The sequence below is a fragment of the Rutidosis leptorrhynchoides genome, chromosome 1, assembly GCF_046630445.1.
Source record: "Rutidosis leptorrhynchoides isolate AG116_Rl617_1_P2 chromosome 1, CSIRO_AGI_Rlap_v1, whole genome shotgun sequence".
In the NCBI taxonomy this organism is placed as follows: domain Eukaryota; kingdom Viridiplantae; phylum Streptophyta; class Magnoliopsida; order Asterales; family Asteraceae; genus Rutidosis; species Rutidosis leptorrhynchoides.
In genome coordinates, this window is record NC_092333.1 from 242,563,659 (window position 1) to 242,590,673 (window position 27,015).

The window sequence follows — 27,015 nt, forward strand, 5'->3', positions numbered from 1 at the left end:
CTATAACTCACCAACAATTTTTTTGTTGACATTTAAAGCATGTTTATTCTCAGGTGATTATTAAGAGCTTCTACTGTTGCATACTAAATTAAGGACAAGATTTGGAGTCCATGTTTGTATAGTATTGTTTAAAAACTGCATTCGAAGACATATATTGTTGTGTATTACTATTGTAAACCAATATGTAATAATCGTGTGAAAATGTTATATTTTAGATTATCATTATTTGATAATCGTCGTAATATTTTACACCTTTATCGATAAAATAAAGGTTATGGTTTGTTTTAAAATCAAATGCAGTCTTTGAAAAACGTCTCATATAGAGGTCAAACCTCGCAATGAAATCAATTAATATGGAACGTTTATAATCAATATGAACGGGACATTTCAACACTGGAGGGGTAGGTGGTGCCGTACTAATGTCCTCCTTAATACTCTCAAGGATCATACGTCTTGGACCTAGTCGTCCTGTAGATGGCCTAAACTGATCTGTGCTGCTCTCCGATAGGTAAACTCAGGGAGTCCTCCTCCTGCGAACTGGAATACAATAAGAAGCTCCTGAGCTTGGCATTTTACCTGAATACATTCAACCAACTTGTAAGTAGTAAGCGCAAATATGGCGCTTAGGGTTAGTGTACAGGGATAATATATTTGTAGACTGAAAAATAATTTGAAATAATAAAAAGGATAAGCAAGGGGTGCCTCCCAAGAGCGATTTGTTTATCAAGTCGTTAGAGCTCGACTTTTCCTGCCAGATCTTTAGAATGGATCGAAGGAGAAGAGGTGCTCCTCCTTATCGTGATCTTCTAGATAAGCTTTCAATCGGTGACCATTGACTTTGAAATTGCCAGTGGGTCCTTCTAATTCCACAGCTCCATGTGGAAAAGCATGTATAACTTTTTATGGCCCACTCCATCTTGATCTGAATTTTCCAGCGAACTTTTTGAATCGGGAATTAAAGAGTAGAACTTTATCTCTAGGAGCGAACTTTGTAGGTATCAGTTTTGCATCATGTGTCAGCTTCGTTCATTCCTTGTAGATATATGACGTCTCGTAAGCTTGGTCTCTTAATTCGGCGAGTTCATTCATATGAATCTTTCGATGCCTAGCAGTTACTGAAGGATCGAGGTTACAGATTTTCAGTGCCCAGAGAGCTTTAACCTCTAGTTCTAATGGAAGATGACAAGCTTTTCCATAGATCATTCGGTAGGGTGTAGTTCTTAGAGGATTCTTGTAAGCAGTCCGGAATGCCAACAGAGCATCATCTAGTTCCTCGGCCCATTTATTCCCATGATGGCCTACGGTGTGTTTTAGAATTCTCTTCAATGCTCTTTTAGTGACTTCTGCTTGTCCGTTAGTTAGTGGATGATAGGCAGTGGACATTTTGTGGGTAACTCCGTATTGTTGCATCACCTTTATAAACTGAGTGTTACAGAAGTGTGTACCTCTATCACTTATTATAGAGCGGGGAGCTCCGAATCGGCAGAAGAGTCTCTTCAGGAAGTTGGTGACAACCTTGGCATCATTGGTTGGAAATACTTGTGCTTTGACCCACCTGGAGACGTAATCTACTGCTACGAAGACATATTCTCTCCCATTAGACTTAGGGAATGGCCCCATAAAAGCTAATCCCCATATATCGAAGATATCGCAAGCTTGGATACTAGTCCTAGGCATCTCATTCTTCATAGAGATAATACCTTGCCTTTGGCATGCGTCACAATGCTTTACAAGCTCTTGCGCATATCGAAATATAGATGACCAATAAAATCCTGATTCGTAGACTTTTCTTGAGTTAAGTTTGCTCCTTGATGACCTCCAGTTGGTCCGTGGTGACATTAGTAAAGGATCCCTACTGCTTGTTTCTCATCTACGCACCTCCTGATTATCTGATCAGGGCAAATTCTGAACAGGTACGGATCTTCCTGGTAGTAATACTTAGCGTCCCTAAAGAACTTCTTTCTTCGGGATGTGCTCATTCCTTTCTGTACTACTCCAGCAACTAGGTAGTTGGCTATGTCAGCGTACCAAGGGGTATCAGTAAATTCTGATCCTATGTTAGCTACTCCTAAGCTCATAAGATGTTCTTCCGAAAATTTGTCTCAGATATCTTGTTCAGCAAGTTGTTCCATCGCTGGGTTCTCCAAACGACTAAGATGGTCTGCTACGACGTTCTCTGCTCCTTTCTTATCTTTAATCTCGATATTGAATTCTTGTAGGAGTAAGATCTATCGTAAGAGTCTTGGTTTAGCATCTTGCTTAGTGAATCGATATTTAAGGGCTGAGTGATATGTGTAAACCGTAGTTTTGGACAGGATAAGATAGGAGCAGAATTTGTCGAAGGTGAAAACTAAAGCTAGCAGCTCCTTTTCCGTGGTGGTATAATTCTCTTGAGCTCTGGTCAAGGTCTTGCTGGCGTAATAGATTAGATGAAAGTGTTTATCTTTCCGTTGTCCGAGTACAGCTCCAACTGCGAAGTCGCTCGCATCACACATGATTTCGAATGGTAGACTCCAATCAGGAGCAATCATGATGGGTGCATGTGTGAGCTGTTCCTTTAGATAGTTGAATGCTTTCACACATTCTTCATTAAAGACGAACGGAACTTCCTTTCTGAGGAGATGAGTAATAGGTCGAGTGACCTTTGAAAAATATTTAATGAAGCGTCGGTAGAAACCGGCGTTTCCAAGGAAACTCCTTACCGCTTTTGCTATGGTAGGCTCTGGAAGTTTAGCTATGGTCTCGATCTTAGCCTTATCGACTTCTAATCCTGACTTTGAGATCTTATGTCCTAAAACTATACCTTCTTTTACCATGAAGTGACATTTTTCCCAATTTAGAACTAAATTCGAATCTTCACACTGGGTAAGCATCTTGTCAAGGTTTGAAAGGCACGAATTAAAGGTATTACCAAAGACTGAGAAGTCATCCATGAAGACTTCCATACAATGTTCAATCATGTCGTGGAATATTGCTACCATGCATCGCTGAAATGTAGCTGGTGCATTGCATAACCCACAAGGCACGCGTCGATAGGTAAATGTTCTATAAGGACAGGTGAAGGTTGTCTTTTCTTGGTCATTTGGATCGAGAGGAATTTGAAAGTAGCCGGAAAAATTGTCAAGGAAACAATAGAATTCGTTTCCAGATAGACGTTCCAACATTTGATCGATGAAAGGTAATGGAAAATGATCCTTCTGGGTTGCATCGTTAAGTTTACGATAATCTATGCAGACCCTCCAACCGGTGACCTCCCATGTTGGAGTAAGTTCATTATTCTCATTTTGGATTACGGTCATTCCTCCTTTCTTAGGTACGACTTGAACAAGACTGACCCATGGCAAATCGAAAATAGGATAGATCAGACAGGCGTCCAGAAGTTTTATTACTTCTTTCTTGATGACTTCTTGAATCATAGGGTTGACCCTTCTTTGCCTCTGAACTGATGGTTTGAAATCATCTTCCATGAAAATCTTGTGGGTGCAATAGTTGGGACTGATTCCTTTTATGTCGGAAATCTTCCAAGCAATTGCTTTCTTATGTGATTTCAGAACCTGAATCCGTTTCGCCTTCTCATGTGGTGTGAGGTCTTTTGAAATGATTACAGGGAGTTACGATTCTCCTTCTAAGAATGCATACTGATAACTCCTAAATTATACAGTTTTTAATAACATTTTGAGGAGTTATCTTGGTATTTTAGAGTCATTTTAACCCCAAAACATGCTAAAACGGGTAAAAATGGGAAAAAGCTATTTCTAATAATTTTAGTAAAGTTATGTATCAAACAGGATCAAACACACAGCAAATTGCAGAACGAATTAATGAAGCCGCCGGCATGGGTTCAAGGAAGCCGTCGGCTTTTGGAGTCACATGTGCAGAATGTTCCAGAATCTTCGTAAAAGTGAAAGAAATTGTTGATCAATAAAAAGGCAAAGGAAGCCGCCGGCTTGGTACTGAAGTCGCCGGCCTGGCTGACACGGTTTCTCAACTTGTTGATCAAGTTCAAGCAAAAATGGAAACAAAATCAAAAAGATTTGGCAAATCTATGAAGCTGCCGGGCTCTTTTGAAGCCGCCGGCTTGAGTATGAAGGTTAAAAGGTTCTAGCATGCTGATTAAGTTTACCTTGCAAAAGGAGTCACCGACTCAAGGCAAGCCACCGGCTTCCCACTGAAGCCGCCGGCTTAGCCACCGAACTTAAACAGTATAAATACAGGCCTCTGGTCTCAGTTTTCATATGTATTAGTTTTCAGAATTCAATAATTCTGGTTAGGTCATTTTTTATATTGTTTTTCTCTAAACCCTTAAGTTAGATTTAGTCTTTGTAATCAAGATTCAAGTTTTAATTCAAGTTATTTTACATATACCTTCTTTTTAAGGTATGATTCTATCTTTATTTAATTGTTTTATTTATCTTATTTACTGTATTCTTTTCTGTTCGTCTTCTACTATGAACTAAATGTTCATAGTGGTTACGTGGACGAAGATTGAACTTCATCTGAGAATCAGATGAAGCCGCCGACCTCACCCCAAGCCGCCGACTTAATGGGAAGGAAGTCGTCGGCTTCAGTGCTTCATCCGTACAGTTTCTGGTTCTTTCCCAGATCTGTATGGTCGAGTTTCTGTGATAATATTTGAACTGTTTTGAATCAGTTTTACTTAAATACACTTGTTTGCCATGCTTAATGATTAAATAACATGATTTTAGGGTTGATTATTACTTGATCATCTCTGATGATCTATTATTCTATTCATGCTATTTGTTTAGATCTAGTCCATCAAACTTGTTAAATTAAATTGCATGCAACTAAGTTAAACAGCATAATAGTGATAAACTTGTTTAATTGGAATTACACTTATATAATAGAATTTGATATTGTTAGGCATAGTCGAAGATCCTCTGTTTTGATGTGTTTAATTAATGATTGCATGAAAACTAAGTAGTAACTGACTTTCAGCTAGTAACTTGAGTTGATCTACTTGATGTTTAATTGCTTATATAATTTGTCAGTCTATTTGCATGTTGATCTGCATCATAAGGTTGATATGTATCATGTAATTGAATTGAATGCTAAGAATTGAGATATTGGTCATGCACATCACATGTCTAGTATATGCTTTAAGTCCCGCTTATTAAATGATATGCATCACTTGTCTTAACTTGCTTAGGGATAATAATTGGTCTATGATTATTTTCTTGATTTTTGTTAATATAAGTTATGAAACTTGCCAAATATAATTCCCGTATGAGTTATTCGTTCATGTAGCTACTTTTGTTTATAATTGTTTAATTTAAATCTTTATTTTCTTGTTTTATATTTTGTTATTTTGTTTATCTTAAATCATCTCTTTCCTAAGAGATAAGAATCTATCCCATAAAACACATAAAAATATCCTTAGTTCTTTAATAAGAGCTAAGCTATAAACAACTTATAACGCATCTACGCTTTTTTGGGACGATAACCTAAAATACTACCTTTGATCGGGTTTTGTTGCTCGTTAGAGTGTTAAAAGTGTAATAATAAAGGTATTATAAATTTAAAAGTTTGGAAGGAAAATTAAGCACTGCACACTTTTGCACATCAACTTTTTGGCGCCGTTATCGGGGAGCGCGGTAAATACGGAAATTGGATATACTTTGGTTGTTGATATTTCTTGAAAATGGGTGATATTGTCTTCCTTTAGGGGAGGGTTGCTGGGGTTCTGATTTAAAGGCTCCTGCTCGAACCTAGACGCTGAGGGGTCACTTAAGTATTGAAAGATTCAATAGGTCGTGAATGTTTGATTATTCATTGTTATGCGATAAAAGTTGTTATTTAATATTTATATTATTAATATTTAATATATTTATTTATTTAAAATTCACTAATATACTAATATATCTCTTAAATGTTACTAGAAAAATTGGAGTAAATTTAAAATATAAATATATATATCCTTTAAGGCTTAAAAGATTTTTTCCTAAAACTTTTCTTTTTATGATTTTAGATCACATGAACACTCGGTCCAAGAAACCAGTCTTACAAGATATGTTACCAAATCCCGATATATTATTTAAACATTCTAGGGATTCAAATATTGTTAAGAAATTAAATTTCAATGAAGGAACTACTTCTATTGATGATTCACTAGCTAGTTCTCCGTCTAGTCCTGATTCTAATTTGGGATCTATTTTTGGTTCAGAAAGTGAAATGCTTACTGAAAATTCAATGGAAGCATTAATGAAAGCTGGTCAGGAAGGATTAGGTCATGCTATTACTCAGCCTGAAATAAAAGAAAATTTTGATATTAAAGGCCCTATTTTTCATTTGCTTAAAGATAATAAATTTAGGGATACTGAAAAGGAAGATGCTAATGCCCACATTCAGAATTTTAAAGATATTAGTAATCTATTTAATATTAATAATGTGGAAAGTAATGTCATTTATCTTCGTCTCTTCCCATGGTCGTTAAAAGATGAAGCTAGAGAATGGTTAAACTCATTGCCGGAAGGAGATATTACTAGTTGGGATATGATGGTTGAAAAATTTCTCACTCGATTATTTCCTGTGTCTAAAACTGTCACCCTTCAAACTGACATTGTTAATTTTCATCAAAAAACTAATGAGTCTCTTTATTCTGCTTGGGTACGATTTGGTCAAATGCTTAGAGGTTGTCCACAACATGGTTTGGATAAATTTAAAAAGTAACTACTTTCTATAAAGGTTGTGATATTACTACAAGAAGAGAGATTGATACATCTGCTGGAGGAAACATTATGAGTAAAACTACCGAGGAAGCTAAAACTTTGATTAACAAGTTGGCTACGCATTCCCATGAATGGCACCAAGACTTAGATATTTCTCGTTCGGTAAAATCTGTTAGTTATGATTCTGAAGATATGGTTAAGGCTATGAATGTGAAATTAGGTAACCTAGGAAGGCAGATTGAAAAGCTTACAAAAGAAATGCATATGATTAAGGTAGGTTGTGAAAGATGCCAAGATCCTCATGCTACTAAGGATTGTGTTGCTAGTCTTACTATGGAGCAAGTCGAGAACATTTCTTATGTGAATCAATTTCAAGGAAACCCGAACTACCGTAATAATTATAACACACCTTATCCTGCTAATAATAAAAATCCACCTGGTTTCTTTCCTGTTAGAGCACCCTTCATTCCAAATTCTTCTAATGCTCAAACAGATAAGAAGTCTAATATTGAAGAAAGCATCTTAACTTTCATCAAAAACAAAATGAAGCTAATAATAACATAAAAGCTTAACTTTCCCAAGTGCAAAATAATCATCAATCGTCAATTCAAAGCTTAGAGCACAATGTTACTAAGTTATTTAAACTTGTCGAGGGTAAAGTTCCTGCTGAAGCGAAAGTTTCTAAAGAAGTTCGTTTTGAAAAGGTGAATGTAATTCGAGAAGTAAATAGGGTTGATGTTCATAAACCTGGTTTGAGGTACTTATAGGAGTTTGAAATGGGAGAAGAAGAGGATGATCAAGAAATAAAGAAGTTGACTGCTAATGAGGAAGATAAATCAAAAGATGATAAAGTTCGAGGTCTTGATCGTGATGAAGTGATTTTCATGCATGAGTTGTTTGATGAGAAAGAAGAAGTGGTTGATAAACTGGTTGATGAAAATGATGAAGTTACCAGTGACGAGACTAGAAAATCAAAGTGTGATGATTGGTTAGCTGATACTATGAAACAATTGGAAGAAAGGAGAAAAGAAGGTTTTCGCCCTCTTTATTCATTTACAATTGATCCCATAGATCCATATGTGTCACCTGAAATTCCTATCGTTATGCGTTCTGATCCAGGGGAATTCCAAATTCCTTGCTTAATTCGTGGTCCAATTCCTGTTATTGGATTAGCTGATACTGGCTCTAGCATTAATGTTATGCCATTTTCTATTTATAATCGCTTAGGGTTACCATCGTTGGAACCTATTCAAGGGAGTGTTTGTTTTGCTGATAGTCGCTTACATAAACCATTGGGGGTTGTTAAATAAGTTGAAGTTATTGTTGGTTATGCTTTTTATAGAATTGATAATGTGGTTATGGATATGAAAGAAGACCCGATAACTCCTTTAATCCTGGGATCTCCTTTTTTTAGCTACTGCTCGTGCTACCATTAACTATGCTGATAATTCGTTAACTATTCGTTATGGTGCCATATTTGAATCTATTCCATTAGTTCCAAGATCTAAAGTTCCTCATTCAAATGTGAATATGGTTAAAATTGATAAAGAAGATAATGATGAGCTTACCGTTGATAAAATAGTGACCGAATTCATAAAAGAACAATATAAGCTTAGTTCTGAAGTGAGAAAACAAATCCATGAATTGAATGTTAAATTTGAAATATCATTTCGAAATGGTCTTGATACCACATTGAATTTCTTGCAACAAATTAAGATGCTGAATGAAATAGAAAAGAATAAGCAAGAAGGAAATGCGCCTAAGGAGTAATTCCGTTAGAAGAATGAGTCGCGCAACCGACTCTATAATCAAAACTACCTATCCCTATGTGTTTATTATGATTATGTTATTTTTAAGTGTTTTAATGTTTTATTTATTTGATTATGAATGTAAGAGCAATATAGCTCCTAAGTGTTTAAATGTTTAAGTGATGAAGTTTTTAATAAAATATTATGTTGGTGTTACACTTTGCATTATTTAATATTTCTGTCAAGTTACTTATTTAATTCAAAAGAAGTCTGTAAAAGTGCTCTGCAAATCATTCTATGATCATACAAATCAAGTAACATCACTCTTTCCCTTATTTTCAATTATGTCCTTTATTTATCTCATTCTTTATTATAAATACAATGAGGACATTGCATAATATAAGTGTGGGGAAGGGAAGTGATTAATCACTTGAAAGATTAAAAGATATTACAAATTTTCCAGAAATTTTCTTTGAAAAATGGGTACAATTTTTAAATTTTTAAATTTTTCAAAAGTATAAATTCTTAGTCAAACATATGTCTTTTTACTAACTTAATCTTAATGATAATAATAGAACTATTCTCAATTTCGAGATCGGATTACTTTTTTTAGATAAGAAGTTAAAAGCCAAAAATTGTGAAATGAGTGTGAACTTATAGCCACTACCATATGTCATAATAAGCATCGACCACGGAGGCAGCAAAAGAGTCCCAATGAAGGGCCAATTTAAAAAAATTTCCAAGTGTAAAGCAAAAGCTATATATATATATATATATATATATATATATATATATATATATATATATATATATATATATATATATATATATATATATATATATGTATATGTATTATATATATAGCCCAATGAAGGCCAACAAAAGAGAAGAGTTCAAATGAGAACCATACACTTGAACACAAAAGAGTCCAATGATGACCAAACTTGTATAAATTTGATTTAATAACCATTAGGACTACTTGTAATCCTTGGTCTGGTTCAGACTAGTTCTTACGAATAATAAATACTAACTTCTTATTAAGACATATTTTTGATTTTGCAATAATACTTTAAATACCCATGATATAATTTATAAGGTTTACTTGAGGACAAGTAAAGGTTCAAGTGTGGGGAATTTGATAACTCCTAAATTATACAGTTTTTAATAACATTTTGAGGAGTTATCTTGGTATTTTAGAGTCATTTTAACCCCAAAACATGCTAAAATGGGTAAAAATGGGAAAAAGGTATTTCTAATGATTTTATCAAAGTTATGTATCAAACAGGATCAAAAACACAGCAAATTGCAGAATGGCTTAATGAAGCCGCCAGCATGGGTTCAAGGAAGCCCCCGGCTTTTGAAGTCACATGTGCAGAATGTTCCAGAATCTTCGTAAAAGTGAAAGAAATTGTTGATCAAGAAAAAGGCAAAGGAAGCCGCCGGCTTGGTACTGAAGCCGCCGGCCTGGCTGATATGGTTTCTCAACTTATTGATCAAGTTCAAGCAAAAATGGAAATAAAATCAAAAAGATTTGGCGAATCTATGAAGCCGCCGGGCTCTTCTGAAGCCGCCGGCTTGAGTATGACGGTTAAAAGGTTCTAGCTTGCGGATTAAGTTTAACTTGCAATAGGAGTCCCCGATTCAAGGCAATCCACCAGCTTCCCACTGAAGCCGCCGGCTTGGCCACCGAACTTAAACATTATAAATACAGGCCTCTGGTCTCAGTTTTCGTATGTATTAGTTTTCAGAATTCAATAATTTTGGTTAGGTCATTTTTTAGGATTTTTCTCTAAACCCTTAGGTTAGATTTAGTCTTTGTAATCAAGATTCAAGTTTTAATTCAAGTTATTTTACATCTACCTTCTTTTTAAGGTATGATTATATCCTTATTTTATTGTTTTATTTATCTTATTTACTGTATTCTTTTCTGTTCGTCTTCTGCTATGAACTAAACGTTCATAGTGGTTACGTGGACGAAGATTGAACTTCATCTAAGAATCAGATGAAGCCGCCGGCCTCACCCCAAGCCGCTGGCTTGATGGGAAGGAAGCCGCCGGATTCAGTGCTTCATCCGTACAGTTTCTGGTTCTTTCCTAGATCTGTATGGTCAAGTTTCTGTGATAATATTTGAACTGTTTTGAATCTTTTTTGCTTAAATACACTTGTTTTCCATGCTTAATGATTAAATAACATGATTTTAGGGTTGATTAGTACTTGATCCGATGATCTATTATTCCATTCACGCTACCTGTTTAGATCTAATCCATCAAACTTGTTAAATTGAATTGCATGCAACTAAGTTAAACAACATAATAGTGATAAACTTGTTTAATTGGAATTACACTTATATAATAGAATTTGATATTGTTAGGCTTAGTCGAAGATCCTGTGTTTGGATGTGTTTAATTAATAATTGCATGAAAACTAAGTAGTAATTGACTTTCAGCTAGTAACTTGAGTTGATCTACTTGATGTTTAATAGCTTATATAATTTGTCAGTCTATTTGCATGTTGATCCGCATCATAAGGTTGATATATCATGTAATTGAATTGAATGCTAAGAATTTAGATATTAGTCATGCACATCACATGTCTAGTATATGTTTTAAGTCCTGCTTATTAAATGATATGCAACACTTAACTTGCTTAGGGATAATAATTGGTCTATGATTGTTATTTTGATTTTTATTAATATAAGTTATGAAACTTGCCTAATATAATTCCCGTATGAGTTATTCGTTCATGTAGCTACTTTTGTTTATAATTTTTTAATTTAAATCTTTATTTTCTTGTTTTATATTTTGTTATTTAGTTTATCTTAAATCATCTATTTCCTAAGAGATAAGAATCTATCCCATAAAACACATAAAAATATCCTTAGTTCTTTAATAAGAGCTAAGCTATAAACAACTTATAACGCATCTACGCTCTCTTGGGACGATTACCTAAAATACTACCTCTGATCGGGTTTTGTTGCTCGTTAGTGTGTTAAAAGTGTAATAATAAAGGTATTATAAATTTAAAAGTTTGAAAGAAAAATTTAGCACTGCACACTTTTGCACATCACATACTCCAGATGTTCGGGTAACTTCTTCAACTCCAATTCCAGAGGCTCCTTGATAGATGGCTTCCTTCTAGCTATTTCTGCTCTGTCTAACCAATCATACCTCTCCTAGAATTCTGATTCTTCATTCTTAATAGCGGCCATTGATGCTATATGTTCTTTGGTTCTGGAAATTGTCCTTCTTAATGCTTCTTCTTCAGAAACGTCTTCCTTAGTTTCGAAGATTGGTTCATCAATCTCCACATAGTCCTTTTCTGACTGGGGTTCCGGAAATATCGGAATGAAATCTGTTTCTTCATTTGGTCTTCTCCTTACCAGAGGTAGGGGAATGCCTTGACCTAGCGGTGCTATTTGGATAGTTTTGCCGAGAAAGATACTTTCAAAGAGGGGAGATTTATTTTAACCAGGATCTATGGCTGAATGGGTGTCGAGATTTTCTTCAGGATGTGTAAAGAATAGATCCTTGGGAATTTGATTTTGACTGCATATAGCCATGGTATCCTCCAGATATTTGTTGACGAGTTCTTGAAAAGAATCAGTGATATTGATATCTTCCTCGCGGGGGTGGCTCATGAGTCGGTCGACATTGAATGTGACTTCTTCACTTCCAACTCTTAATTTCAATGATTTTTTGTGAACATCGATAACGGCTTTGGCAGTATTTAAGAATGGTCTGCCAAGTATGAGTGGGACCTTCATGTCTTCCTCAATATCTATAATGACTAAATCGACGGGGAATGCAAACTTATCCACTCTAACTAGGACATCCTCAGCTATTCCTCGAGGAATCTTAACTGATCTGTCTATGAGTTGGATAGTCATTCTGGTTGGTCGTAAGTCTTTTAATCCTAGCTTTTTGAATAACGAATAGGGCATTAGGTTTACACTGGCTCCTAAGTCTGCTAACACATTGCTAATTTGGACATCTTGCAGGTAGCAAGGTACCGTAAATCTTCATGTATCTCCTAACTTAGGGGGAATACCATGTTGTAATACTAATGAGCATTCTTCACCTAAGGGTAAGCTAACTATCTCTCTTAATATCTCTTTGTTTGAAAGCAGTTCTTTGAAAAATTTAGCGCAGTTTGGCATTTCAACTAAAGCATCCACTAGTCGTACATTCAAATGTAAATTCTTAATAATATCCCAATACTTAGCGAATTTCTCTTCTTGTTTTTCCTTCCTAAGACTACCTGGGAAAGGTATGCGGGCTCGCGGAATGATTTTCGGGGCTTTAGGAGAGATAGGTTCCGGTGGATTGACAACTGGGTCAATTGGCACAGGTTCCTTATCGAAAAAATCTTGTATGGGTATGTTAACAGTTGTTTCCTTCCCACCTCTAGTTATTACTAGGGCATCAAACTCACTACACTCTAATTCAACTTTAGTGGTTAATTGTTTAAGCGTAAGCTGAAAATTAATTATTAATTCTTCAAAAGTCTTTATCAAGGTATCAAACTTGTTTTGGTATTCTATGACTTGAAGATTTATCGTGTATTGCTTTTTCATGAATTCAACTAAAGCTTCCTGATAGTGCTCAAAATGAACATATATTTAGTAGCAACATCCTTCCAATATGTAAAGTTTTCAGTTGTAATTGTTCTATTTTCAAGTAATATTCATTTAAATAAATAAGTGCGAAGACAAAAGGCGAATACGAAGATTTGAAGATGCAAACGTCCAAAAAGCTCAAATGTACAAGTTACAATTCAAATGGTTCAATTTATTGATAAGAAATGTCTAAAAATGACAAGAGTACAAGTTGTGAAATGCAAAGTACAAGATATTAAATTGTACGAAAAGGCGTTCGAAAATACAGAACCGAGACATGAACCAACTATCAACGCCCGACGCAACGGACCAAAAATTACAAGTCAACTATGCACAAGAATATAATATAATATATAATTAATTATATAAAATTATATATATATATTATATTATATAATAAAAACGTCGACAAGCAAATGGCCAAAAGTTGGTGAGCTGGAGTGCGTCACTTCGTGATCTTGGAGCTGGAAGGCACAAATGCTTCGCGATCTCGGAGCAGTCATTTCAGAAAATGCCTATAAAAGGCCACGAAATCTGCCGAGTTCTTTGCACCATATCAAACTCTCTGTCTCTGTAATATATATATATATATATATATATATATATATATATATATATATATATATATATATATATATATATATATATATATATAATATTTATATATATATAATATAATATAAATTAGTTTAGTTTTATATTAGTTAGTTTAGTTAATGTAACGGTTAATTACGGGTTTTGAAGTCGAAGTTCTCTCCGTGTAACACTACGCGATAAATAATCAATGTAAGCTATGTTCTCCTTTTTTAATTAATGTCTCGTAACTAAGTTATTATTATGCTTATTTAAGTCAAAGTAATCATGATGTTGGGCTAAATATTAAGACGGGGTTATTGGATTTTGTACCATAATTGGGGTTTGGACAAAAGATCGACACTTGTGGAAATTAGACTATGGGCTATTAATGGGCTTTATATTAAATTAACGATACCTCATTAATTTAATATAAAGGTTATGATTTGACGTATCTATATATAACCACATACGCTTAATCGGACACGATGGGCGGGATATTTATAAGTACGAATTATTGTTCATTTGACCGGACACGAGGATGGATTAATAGTTACTGGACTCATTAAAACAGGGGTGGATTACATTCACGGATAATTGGTGTAATTGTAAACAAAGGATTAAAATCTTGGATTACACACAGTCGATAACCTGGTGTATTCATTAAACAAAGTATTAAGACCTTGTTACAGTTCGAATCCCCAATTAGTTGGAATATTTGACTTCGGGTATAAGGTTAATTTGGTGAAGACCCTCGCACTTTATAATTATGACCGATGGACTATTATGGCAAAACCAGATGGACTTATCGAATAATCCAGGACAAAGGACAATTAACCCAGGGGTAATAAATTAAAATCAAAACGTCAAACATCATGAGTACGGAAATTTGAATAAGCATAATATATTTTATTTTATATTTTCTCGTACTTTTATTTATTTTGTCATTTTAATTATTGTTATTTATTTTATCGTTGGTTAAATATCGTCATTTACTTTACGCTTCGCTTAAAATATAAAATCGACAAAGCGGTCATTAAACGGTAAACCCCCATTTATATATTATTACTATATATAATATATTTTGTACAAATATAATTGTTTAAAAATATAGTGTAAAATAAGTCGTCTCCCTGTGGAACGAACCGGACTTACTAAAAACTATACTACTCTACGATTTGGTACACTGCCTATAGTTTTGTAGCAAGGTTTAGGTATATCCCATTTGTTAATAAATAATTAAAACTTGTGTTATTTGTAACGTATTTCGTAATAAAAATATATAAGTATTTCGTACCCCCACGCTGCAACATCACTTCTTTAGAGAGGGTAGCAGGTTGGTGTAGTAGGAGGAGTATATTAAAGTCCTAGCTATTCTGCTGTTTATATGCCCATCTAGGTAAGGATACCTTAGATTGGTTCTAGTAGCATTGGTACTTTTAGGGATTGATAAATTTTGAAGAGTGAGGGTGAGATCTTGTAACCTGGTTTCCAGCATTTGTACCGTATAAGCAAGGATGTCATCCTTCTCAGCATCTTCATTGTTCCATTCTTCCTACTGTGCAGCTATTGCGTCCAAAAGATCCCATGCTTCGTCTACTGTTCGTGACATGAAATTGCCTTGCGAGGCCATGTCTAGGAGAGACTTATCATCCTTGATCAAACCATTGTAAAGCGTGCAGATTATGTTTGACCGACTTAACGAATGATTCGGGTATCAGCATCACTTTTACTCTATTCCATGCTAGACATAATGACTCGTTTTCTTTTTGAGAAAAGTTGGTGATGTCATTTCTTAAACAGGTTTGCAAGGAAGGTGGATAAAATTTGTTTAAAAACTTAGTGGCTAATTCTTCCCATGAATGTATTGAATTTGGGTTAAGCTCATCAAACCATGTTAAAGCGCGTGTAGACAGAGAATATTGAAAAAGATGAAGTTTCAAAAGGTTTTTCTCATTTTTTTCCTTCCAGACTGATAAATTTGTTCAGGTGGAAGTTTGGATTGTCAGTTGGTAATCCTTGAAATTTACAAATCATACTGACTATCTTGATCATACGTGAACTGATTTCAGGAGTTCCTTCGGTTCCTAAGGTTATTGGTCCTCCTCTTTCTTCTAAGCATGATTTTTGCATAGAAGCAAGAGTGTTTTGTTGTTCCAGTTTTATGATTTTCTGTTTAAAAAGACTCAAAAGTAACTTTTATAAAATATTAATTGACTAAAAGGATCGATAATTTAATAAAAACAATTATTCTTGAAATTCGTTCGCTAACCTTATCGATATTCTAATTGATAGGATTTCTTACAGATTACTGAGTATCTAGGTGGCCAGGCCGACTACGGAGTGGCAGGATCCTTTTGGTTCCAATATAATTGGAGACTGTTCGAAAAATCCAACAATAAAGTTCGTGTATAAATGTCTTTCTTAGACAACACCAAACAATACTTTTTGTCTGTTTAAAGTCTTTCTCAATCAAAATATTTGATTCCCCGGCAGCGGAGCCAGAAAACTTGTTACTACAATGATATGGCTGAAAACGACAGTTTTATTCATGTGGTGTCGTTAGGTCGCAAGACATCAGATTCAGTTGATCAGAGTGGCAAACAGGGGTTTATTTTATTTATATTGTGTGGGGCCTAAATTTACTTTTAACTTTCTAATGTAGAATGTGTAAGTTAACCTAGGGTCGTGTTTTTGAAGGGTTTAACAAATTCAAGATCAAGCGGATAATTGCCTCTTGTTTAAATTACCTGGATAGGAGGATGGTACTGGTTTTAAGCTAAAGGTCCTAATTTTGGAAAAGTAAATAAAGTGGGAGGATGTCCGGAGTATGCAGATTAGGGAAATGTTGATCAAAATATTAGTTTGGGCTAGAGAAAGGTAATTATGTTGATATTAAAGCTATGATTGGAATGATGTAGATCTGGTTGGATGAGCCAATTACACAGACCTACTTATCTCTAGACTCTCAGAGTTCTCGTTGAGTAGTGAAAAATATGTCACGTGGTTGTATAATTGAAACGTGGCTATACCTTATAGGTTATTCTTAGTAAAGCATTAGGTTTATAAGTGAGTTGAGTTCTAATCCTAACACTCATTATCAGTTTGGTTAACTGAATAACAATGTGCCGTGTTGATTGAACACTGATCACAAACGGAAGGAGTCCGTCGCGTTAAGTTGACAAAACCTTAAATGAAAACTAAAAACCATTTCATCATACTAATGAGATCAAACCACATCAATCATTATACAGCATTACAGTTGATATACAGAAAGTAGAGTAGATAGAAACCTAACAGATACCTAAGCAGTTGATATGACTTAATACTAGGGCAAAAATCAAACAAGAACATGCAATAGGTTTGGGTCATACAGTCAAGGCACTAGCTAGATCTTAACAGCTCCTAAGATGTAGTGACCTAATCTTTTTCATGATTATATATACTAAATGAAAACTATATTTGCATGATTAAATGTTTCCAACATGTTAAGAAATCAAACTTGTTAAGACTTGATTAATTGAAATGAGTTTCATGTAGACAATTGACCACCCGAGTTATATATATATATATATATATATATATATATATATATATATATATATATATATATATATATATATATATATATATAGTTAACATGATATTATGATATATAGTATCTCACTAAGCATATTAACAATGAGTTATATACATAAAAATGAGATTATTGAATTAAGAAACTCAAAACGATATATATAACGATTATCGTTATGACAACGTCTTACTAAATACATATGTATCATATTAAGATATTGTTACACTATATTTAACATGATAAAATGATAATTATATATATCATTAAGTATGTTAACAATGAACTACATATGTAAAACAAGACTACTAACTTAAGAATTTCGAAACGAGACATATATGTAACGATTATCGTTGTAATGACATTTTAATGTATATATATCATATTAATATATATTCATGCATCATAATATCATGATAATGTAATAATTTAACATCTTATTAGATATAATAAACAATGGGTTAACTGCATTAAATGAGATCGTTAACTTAAAGGTGTCAAAACAACACTTACATGTAACGACTAACGATGACTTAACGACTCAGTTAAAATGTATATACATGGAGTATATTAAGATGTATTAGTACACTTTTGAAAGACTTCATGACACACATCAAAGTACTTCTACTTAAAAAAAATTCTTACATTTACATTCCCATTCATTTTCATCAACAATTCTACTCGTATACAACCGTATTCGTACTCGTACAATACCCAGCTCCTAGATGTATTTACTATTGGTACATACATTCAATGATTAGCTCTTAGCAGCCCTTAATGAGTCATCAAACATGTGGGAATCATCATTTGGCAACTAGCATGAAATATCTCACAAAATTACAAAAGTATTATAAATCATTCATGAATTATTTACAAGAAAACAAACTTACACATCCTTTATATATAATCCATATACCAACGACCAAAAACACATACAAACACTTTCATTCTTCAATTTTTTTCATCTAATTAATCTCTCTCAAGTTCTATCTTCAATTTCTAAGTGTTCTTCATAAATACTATAAGTTCTAGTTTCATAAAATCAATAATACTTTCAAGTTTGCAAGTCTACTACCAAGCTTTCTAATCCATTCCAAATAATCATCTAAGATCAAGAAACCTTTGTTACTTATAGTAGGTTATCTTTCTAATTCAAGGTAATACTCATATTCAAACTTTGATTCAATTTCTATAACTATAAACTATCTTAATTCGAGTAAAAATCTTACATGAACTTGTTTTCGTGTCATGATTTTACTTCAAGAACTTTCAAGCCATCCAAGATCCTTTGAAGCTAGATAATTTCTTGTCACTTCTAGTAGGTTTATCCACAAAACTTGAGGTAGTAATGATGTTCATAACATCATTCGATTCATACATATAAAACTATCTTATTCGAAGATTTAAACTTGTAATCACTAGAACATAGTTTAGTTGATTCTAAACTTGTTTGCAAATAAAGTTAATCCTTCTAACTTGACTTTTAAAATCAACTAAACACATGTTCTATATGTATATGATATGCTAACTTAATGATTGAAAACCTGGAAACACGAAAAACACCGTAAAACCGGACATACGCCGTTGTAGTAACACCGCTCGCTGTTTTGGGTTAGTTAATTAAAAACTATGATAAACTTTGAATTAAAAGTTGTTCTTCTGTGAAAATAATTTTTCTTATGAACATGAAACTATATCCAAAAATCATGGTTAAACTCAAAGTGGAAGTATGTTTTTCAAAATGGTCATCAAGACGTCGTTCTTTCGACTGAAATGACTACCTCTTACAATATTGACTTGTAACCTGAATTTCCGACTATAAACTTATACTTTTTGTGGTTAGTTTCATAAATTTCAGTTCATTATGAAACCATAGCAACTTGAATCACTCAAAACGGATTTAAAACGAAGAAATTATGGGTAAAACAAGATTAGATAATTTTGCTTGTTGTAGCTACGTAAAATTTGTAACAAATCTATTCAAATCATAACTTAACTAACTTATATTGTATTATACATGTATTCTAACATATATTATGTAATCTTGGGATACCATAGACACGAATACAATGTTTTGACATATCATATCGACCCATCTATATATATATATATTTCGGAACAACCATAGACACTCTACATGCAGTAATGTTTGAGTTAGCTATACAGGGTTGAGGTTGATTCCAAAATACTATATATACTTTGAGTTGTGATCTAGCCTGAGACTTTTATACACGGGGTCGTGGATTGTTTCGAGATAATATATATTGCTTTAGTTCTGTACATCTAACTGTGGACAACTAGTTGTAAGTTACTAACGAGGACTGCTGAATTAACAAACTCAAATCATTAAAACGTAATAAAAATGTTGTAATTATATTTTGATCATACTTTGATATATATCTACATATTTGTTATAGGTTCGTGAATCGACCAGTGGCTAAGTCTTACTTCCCGACGAAGTAAAAATCTGTGAAAGTGAGTTATAGTCCAAATTTTTAAAAATCTAATATTTTTGGGATGAGAATACATGCAAATTTATAAATGTTTTACAAAATAGACACAAGTACATGAAACTACTTTCTATGGTTGAATGATCGAAGCCGAATATGCCCCTTTTTGCTTGGTAACTTAAGAATTAGTAAACCAGTCTACTAATTGACGCGAATCCTAAAGATAGATCTATTGGGCCGAACAAACCCCATCCGTTGTAGCGGATGCTTTAGTACTTCGAGTTTTTATATCATGTCCGATGGATGTCCCGGAATGATGGGGATATTCTTATATGCATCTTGTTAATGTCGGTTACCAGGTGTTCACCATATGAATGATTTTTATCTCTATATATGGGATGATGTTTACGAAAAATGAAAATATGAAATCTTGTGGTCTATTATTACGATTGATAAATATATAGGTTAAACCTATAACTCACCAACATTTTTTGTTGACGTTTTAAGCATGTTTATTCTCAGGTAATTGTTAAGAGCTTCCGCTGTTGCATACTAAATTAAGGACAAGATTTGGAGTCCATGCTTGTATAATATTGTTTGAAAACTGCATTCGAATACATATATTGTTGTGTAATATTTTTGTAAACCATTATGTAATGGTCGTGTGAAAACGCTATATTTTTTATTATCATTATTTGATAATCGTCGTAATATTTTTAAACCTTTATCGATAAAATAAAGGTTATGGTTTGTTTTAAAAACGAATGCAGTCTTTGAAAAACGTCTCATATAGAGGTCAAAACCTTGCAACAAAATCAATTAATATGGAACGTTTATAATCAATATGAACGGGACATTTCAATTGGTATCCGAGCGTTGGTCTTAGAGAACCAAAAATTTGCATTAGTGTATCTTACCGAGTTTGTTAGGATGCATTAGTGTGTCTGGACTTCGACCGTGTTTTTTTTAAAAACGATTGCTTAACACTTTTTGTTGGAAACTATATATTATTAATATGTAAATATTATGTGATATATTAATCTCTTAACGTGTTTGATATTGTGTGATAGATGTCTACCTCTAGTACAAATCTCATCGATTCACCTAATAATAATGAAGAGTCGAATATATTTTGGGAAGATTCACAAATTCCCGAGGAAGAACCGGAAGAGGAGGAACCGGAAGAAGAGGAACCGGAAGAAGAAGAGGTTCCGGAGTAAGAAATATTAATAACTACAGAAAAACGGTTAAATAAAAGAAAATCCTCAACCAATGGACCAAAGTTAAAAATGGTCAATGGTGTTTCCGCCAAGGAAGCAAAATATTGGGAAATTACCAGTTTTCTGATGAATCGGATCCCGATGAGGATTCCGATGATGTTATAGAAATTACCTCGACCCAATTTGAAAAAGCAAAAGAAAACAATAAGGGAAAAGGTATCAAAATAGAGAAACCTGATTACAACCCCGATGAACTTTATATATATCGTAAACACCCGTACTTCTTAAATTTTAACAATAACCCGGGAGCCTCTAAGCCACTAGGTTTTTCTAAACCATTTGTGAAAACAACGGCTCATATTAGGGGAGCACCATATATCCCTAGGAAATTAGCGAAACGAACCTAGTTTGAAGAGGAAGAAACGAGTGAGTCAGAATAAAGAGTTGTAATCATGTTGTGTAATATATGTATTGTAGTGTGCTTGTATTTTTCATGTTATGTAAAAATTTCTTGTATTGTTTGTTATTTAACTTTTACGAATCTAATCCTCGTCTATTTTACAGTATAAAAACACACAATGGACGTTAAGGATAGACAACCGAATATTTTAGAAGACCTACCCGGGGACATGATTGATGAAATCTTGTCTAGAGTCGGTCAGAATTCATCGGCACAATTATTTATGGCGAAATTTGTTTGTCAAACATTTGAAAGACATTCTAGGCATGCTTTAGTTTATAAAAGGATTTCCTTGGAAAGATGGGGTATATCACATTGGGGAGACTTTAAGTTACGCCAAGTTTTCTTTAAGGCATTTAGTGCGAGAAACCCAGATGTAATTTTACGCTACGGGTTACGAACCTATTTTGACTCAACATATCCCAACATAGGACTCCGTTCTTTAGAAAAAGCTTCTAACATGCAACATAAAGAAGCATGTTATGCTTACGGGTTAATTATGTTCGCTTCTAACCAAATTGAGAAAAAGAACATTGGGTTGCAACTTTTAAATAAAACATTCCCACAAGTGACGGACTCGGTAGTTGAGGTGAGAAACAAGGTTTTTAGATTGTTACGGGGCTGTTGGGCATTACGTAACCCTCGTCCTTTTGACAACATTACAACATGCTTCCTGGTCAACGGTCACAAAAGTTATTTTCCACAAGACCAAGGATGGGAAATACTCTTAGTAAAACCAGAATGCATGACTTGCTTCTGGACTTATGAATTACGTGTCTTTATTGCCTTTGCTGAACGACTTGCGTATTAACTAGAATTGCCTTTATAGCTGCCGTGTAGGAAAGTTATTATGTGCTATATTTGATCCTATATGTATTATAGTGGTATAGTATGTTTGTAAAATATTGTATAAAAGTTTGAACGCGAAATATTATTGTAATAAGTTTTTCATATAGAATCGTAGTAATTGAATTGTATAGTAGCTACTAAGTATGAACTTAACGTGTAGGTACTACCCGAATTAAAACTATAAAATGCTAATATGAAGAAAAAGCATCTATAAATAAGTTCATATCACGCTACGAAATACTATTGACTACTCTTAAATTCTATATGATTAACTCAATTCTTTTGGCTATTTTTGAAGGAAATGGTACCGACAACTCGTCAGAACTTGAACATGAGTGAAGAAGACTTCCGTATTTTCCTTGCTGCGAACATAGCCGCAGTGCAGGCCACAATGTAAAATAACAACAATAACTCTGGTTCTAGCAGTGGAACTAATTCAACAAGAAATCGTGTAGGATGCTCCTACAAAGAATTCACTGCCTGCAAACCTTTAGAATTTGATGGAACCGAGGGTCCAATTGGATTGAAACGATGGACCGAGAAAGTTGAATCGATGTTTGCCATAAGTAAATATACTGAAGAAGACAAAGTAAAGTACGATACGCATACCTTCACAGGTACTGCGTTAACATGGTGGAATACCTATCTCGAGCAGGTAGGATAAGATGTTACTTACGCACTACCGTGGTCAACATTCAAGCAATTGATGAACGAGTAGTATCGTCCCAGAAACGAAGTCAATAAGCTCAAGGTAGAGTTTAGAGGATTACGAACACAAGGTTTCGATATCACCACGTACGAACGACGATTCACAGAGTTGTGCCTATTGTGTCCCAGAAAGTTCGAAGACAAAGAAGAGAAGATCGACGCATTTGTAAAAGGGTTACCGGAAAGGATTCAAGAAGATGTGAGTTCTCATGAGCCTGCCTCCATACAAAAGGCAAGTCGAATGGCTCACAAACTAGTGAACCAGATCGAAGGAAGGATTAAGGAGCAGGCGGCCAAAGAGGCTAACATGAAACAAGTAAAGAGAAAGTGGGAAGAAACCAGTGACAAGAGTCACCAATACAACAACAACAATCACAACCACAATCGCAATAACTATCCCAACAGCCGGTTAATCAATCGCAACAACAACTTCAACAAACGTCCCAACAACAACTACAATAACTGTCCCAACAATAATAACAACAACAACAACAATAACAACAACAACAACAATAATAACAATCCCAACAAAAATTTCAATAACAACAATGGCAACAAAAACCAAAAACAGTCATGTCAAAGGTGTGAAGAGCATCACCCGGGGTTCTGCACGACATTTTGCAACAGGTGTAAAAGAAATGGTCATAGTGCGACGAAGTGCGAGATCTACGGACCAATGCATAACAGAACTGAAAGAACAAATAATGTCGGAACAAATAACACCGCCATAGTTTGTTTTGGATGTGAAAAACCGGGCTACTTTAGTAGAAATTGCCCGAATCAGGGGAATACTAATGGGCAGGGCCGCGGAAGAGTTTTCAATATTAATACAGTAGAAGCACAGGAAGACCCGGAGCTTGTTACGGGTATGTTTCTTATTGATAATAAATCTCCTTATGTTTTATTTGATTCGGGTGCGGATAGAAGCTATATGAGTAGAGATTTTTGTGCAAAACTAAGTTGCCCAATGACGCCCTTGGATAATAAATTTTTACTCGAATTAGCAAACGGTAAATTAATTACATCAGATAATATATGTCGGAATCGAGAAATTAAACTGGTTAGCGAAACATTTAAGATTGACTTGATATCAGTAGAGTTAGGAAGTTTTGATGTGATAATCGGCATGGACTGGTTGAAAGAAGTTAAAGCAGAGATCGTTTGTTACAAAAATGCAATTCGCATTATACGAGAAAAAGGAAAACCCTTAATGGTGTACGGAGAAAAGAGCAACGTGGAGTTAAATCTTATTAGTAATCTGAAGGCGCAAAAACTAATAAGAAAAGGTTGCTATGCTATGCTAGCACGCGTCGAGAAAATCAATTTCGAAGAAAAGAACATCAATGATGTTCCCGTCGCAAAAGAATTTCCCGATATATTTCCGAAAGAATTACCGGGACTACCTCTACACCGATCTGTTGAATTTCAAATAGACCTTGTAACGGGAGCTGCACCAATAGCTCGTGCTCTATACAGACTCGCACCCAGCGAAATGAAGGAACTTCAGAGCCAATTACAAGAACTTTTAGAGCGTGGTTTCATTCGACCAAGCACATCACCGTGGGGAGCTCCTGTTTTGTTTGTCAAAAAGAAAGATGGTACATTTAGATTATGTATCGACTATAGAGAGTTGAACAACTTACCATCAAGAACCGTTATCCACTACCAAGAATCGACGATTTATTTGATCAGTTCCAAGGTTCTTCAGTGTACTCGAAGATTGATTTACGTTCTGGATATCATCAAATGCGGGAGAAGGAGGATGATATTCCAAAAACTGCTTTTAGGACGCGTTACGGTCATTATGAGTTTATGGTTATGCCGTTTGGTTTGACTAATGCACCAGCTGTGTTCATGGACCTTATGAATAAAGTGTGTGGACCATACCTTGACAAGTTTGTCATTGTTTTCATCGATGACATACTCATTTATTCAAAGAATGATCAAGAATACGTAGAACATTTGAGAAAGGTGCTAGATTTGTTGAGGAAAGAAAAACTGTACGCTAAGTTTTCAAAGTGTGCATTTTGGCTGGAAGAAGTTCAATTCCTCGGACACATAGTGAACAAAGAAGGTATTCAGGTCGATCCAGCAAAGATTGAAACCGTTGAAAAGTTGGAAACCCCAAAAACTCCGAAGCATATACGCCAATTTTTTGGACTGGCTGGTTACTACAGAAGGTTCATCCAAGATTTTTCAAAAATAGCAAAACCCTTGACTGGATTAACGCATAAAGGGAAGAAATTTGAATGGAAGGATGAGCAGGAGAAAGCGTTTCAATTGTTGAAGAAAAAGTTAACTACGACACCTATATTGTCATTACCTGAAGGGAATGATGATTTTGTTATATATTGTGACGCCTCCAAGCATGGTCTCGGTTGTGTATTATGCAATGAACGAAGGTAATTGCTTATGCGTCTATACAATTGAAGATTCACGAGCAGAATTATACGACGCATGATTTGGAATTAGGCGCAGTTGTTTTTTCATTAAAGACTTGGAGGCACTACTTATATGGGGTCAAAAGTATTATATATACCAACCACAAAAGTCTTCAACACATATTTAATCAGAAGCAACTGAACACGAGGCAGTGTAGGTAGATTGAATTGTTAAATGATTATGACTTTGAGATTCGTTACCACCCAGGAAAGGCGAATGTGGTAGCCGACGCTTTAAGTAGAAAGGACAGAGAACCTATACGGGTAAAAGCCGTGAATATAATTATTCGTACTAACCTTACTACTCAAATAAAAGAGGCGCAACAGGGAGTTGTAAATGAAGGAAATTTAAAGGATGAAATACCCAAAGGATCAGAGAAACATCTTAATATTCGGGAAGACAGAACCCGGTATAGGGATGACAGAACTTGGGTACCAAAGTTTGGGGATGTGAGAGAAATGGTACCTAGGGAAGCACATAAAACGAAATATTTGATACATCCCGGAGCGGGGAAGATGTACGAAGATCTCAAGAAACACTTTTGGTGGCCGGGTATGAAAGCCGATATTGCTACAAACGTAGGAGAATGTTTGACTTGTTCTAAAGTCAAAGCTGAACATCAGAAACCATCAGGTCTACTTCAGCAACCTGAAATCCTGGAATGGAAATGGGAAAACATTATCATGGATTTCATTACTAAATTGTCAAGGACTGCAAGTGGTTATGATACTATTTGGGTAATAGTCTATCGTCTCACTAAATCAACACAATTTCTGCCAATGAGAGAAGATGATAAAATGGAGAAGTTGGCGTGATTATATTTGAAAGAAGTTGTCTCTAGACATGGAATACCAATCTCTATTATCTCTGATAGAGATGGCAGATTTGTTTCAAGGTTTTGGCAGATATTACAGCAAGCATTGGGAACTCGTCTAGACATGAGTACTGCCTATCATCCACAAACCGATGGGCAGAGCGAAAGGATGATACAGACTCTTAAAGACATGCTACGAGCATGTGTTATTGATTTTGGAAACAGTTGGGATCGACATCTACCATTAGCAGAATTTTCCTACAACAACAGTTACCACTCGAGTATCGAAATGGCACCGTTCGAAGCACTTTATAGTAGAAAGTGCAGATCTTCGATTTGTTGGAATGAATTGAGGGATAGACAGATTACGGGTCCGGAGATAATCCAAGAAACTACCGAGAAAATCATCCAAATTCAACAACGGTTGAAAACCGCTCAGAGTCGACAAAAGAGCTACGCGGATCTTAAAAGGAAAGATATAGAATTTGAAATTGGAGAGATGGTCATGCTTAAGGTTTCTCCTTGGAAAGGCGTTGTTCGATTTGGTAAACGGGGGAAACTAAATCCAAGATACAATGGACCATTCAAGATAATAGATCGTGTCGGACCAGTAGCTTACCGACTTGACTTACCTCAATAACTCGCCGGTGTACATAATACTTTCCACGTCTTGAATTTGAAGAAATGTTTTGCTAACGAAGATCTCACCATTCCTTTAGACGAAATCCAAATCAATGAAAAACTTCAATTCATTGAAGAACCCGTCGAAATAATGGATCATGAGATTAAAAGACTTAAGCAAAACAAGATACCAATTGTTAAGGTTCGATGGAATGCTCGTAGATGACCCGAGTTCACCTGGGAACATGAAGATCA

General features: G+C 34.7%; 1 protein-coding gene across 1 annotated transcript in view; it reads right to left on the reverse strand.

Moving 5' to 3' along the window:
- The window catches only part of LOC139896258 (uncharacterized), a 198,689-nt gene that overhangs the window by 115,513 nt on the left and 56,161 nt on the right, over positions 1-27,015 (reverse strand). The window contains exon 5 of the mRNA XM_071878857.1: positions 2,414-3,124. Coding sequence (XP_071734958.1) covers positions 2,414-3,124 — 711 coding nt within the window. The remainder of the gene's footprint in view (positions 1-2,413; positions 3,125-27,015) is intronic.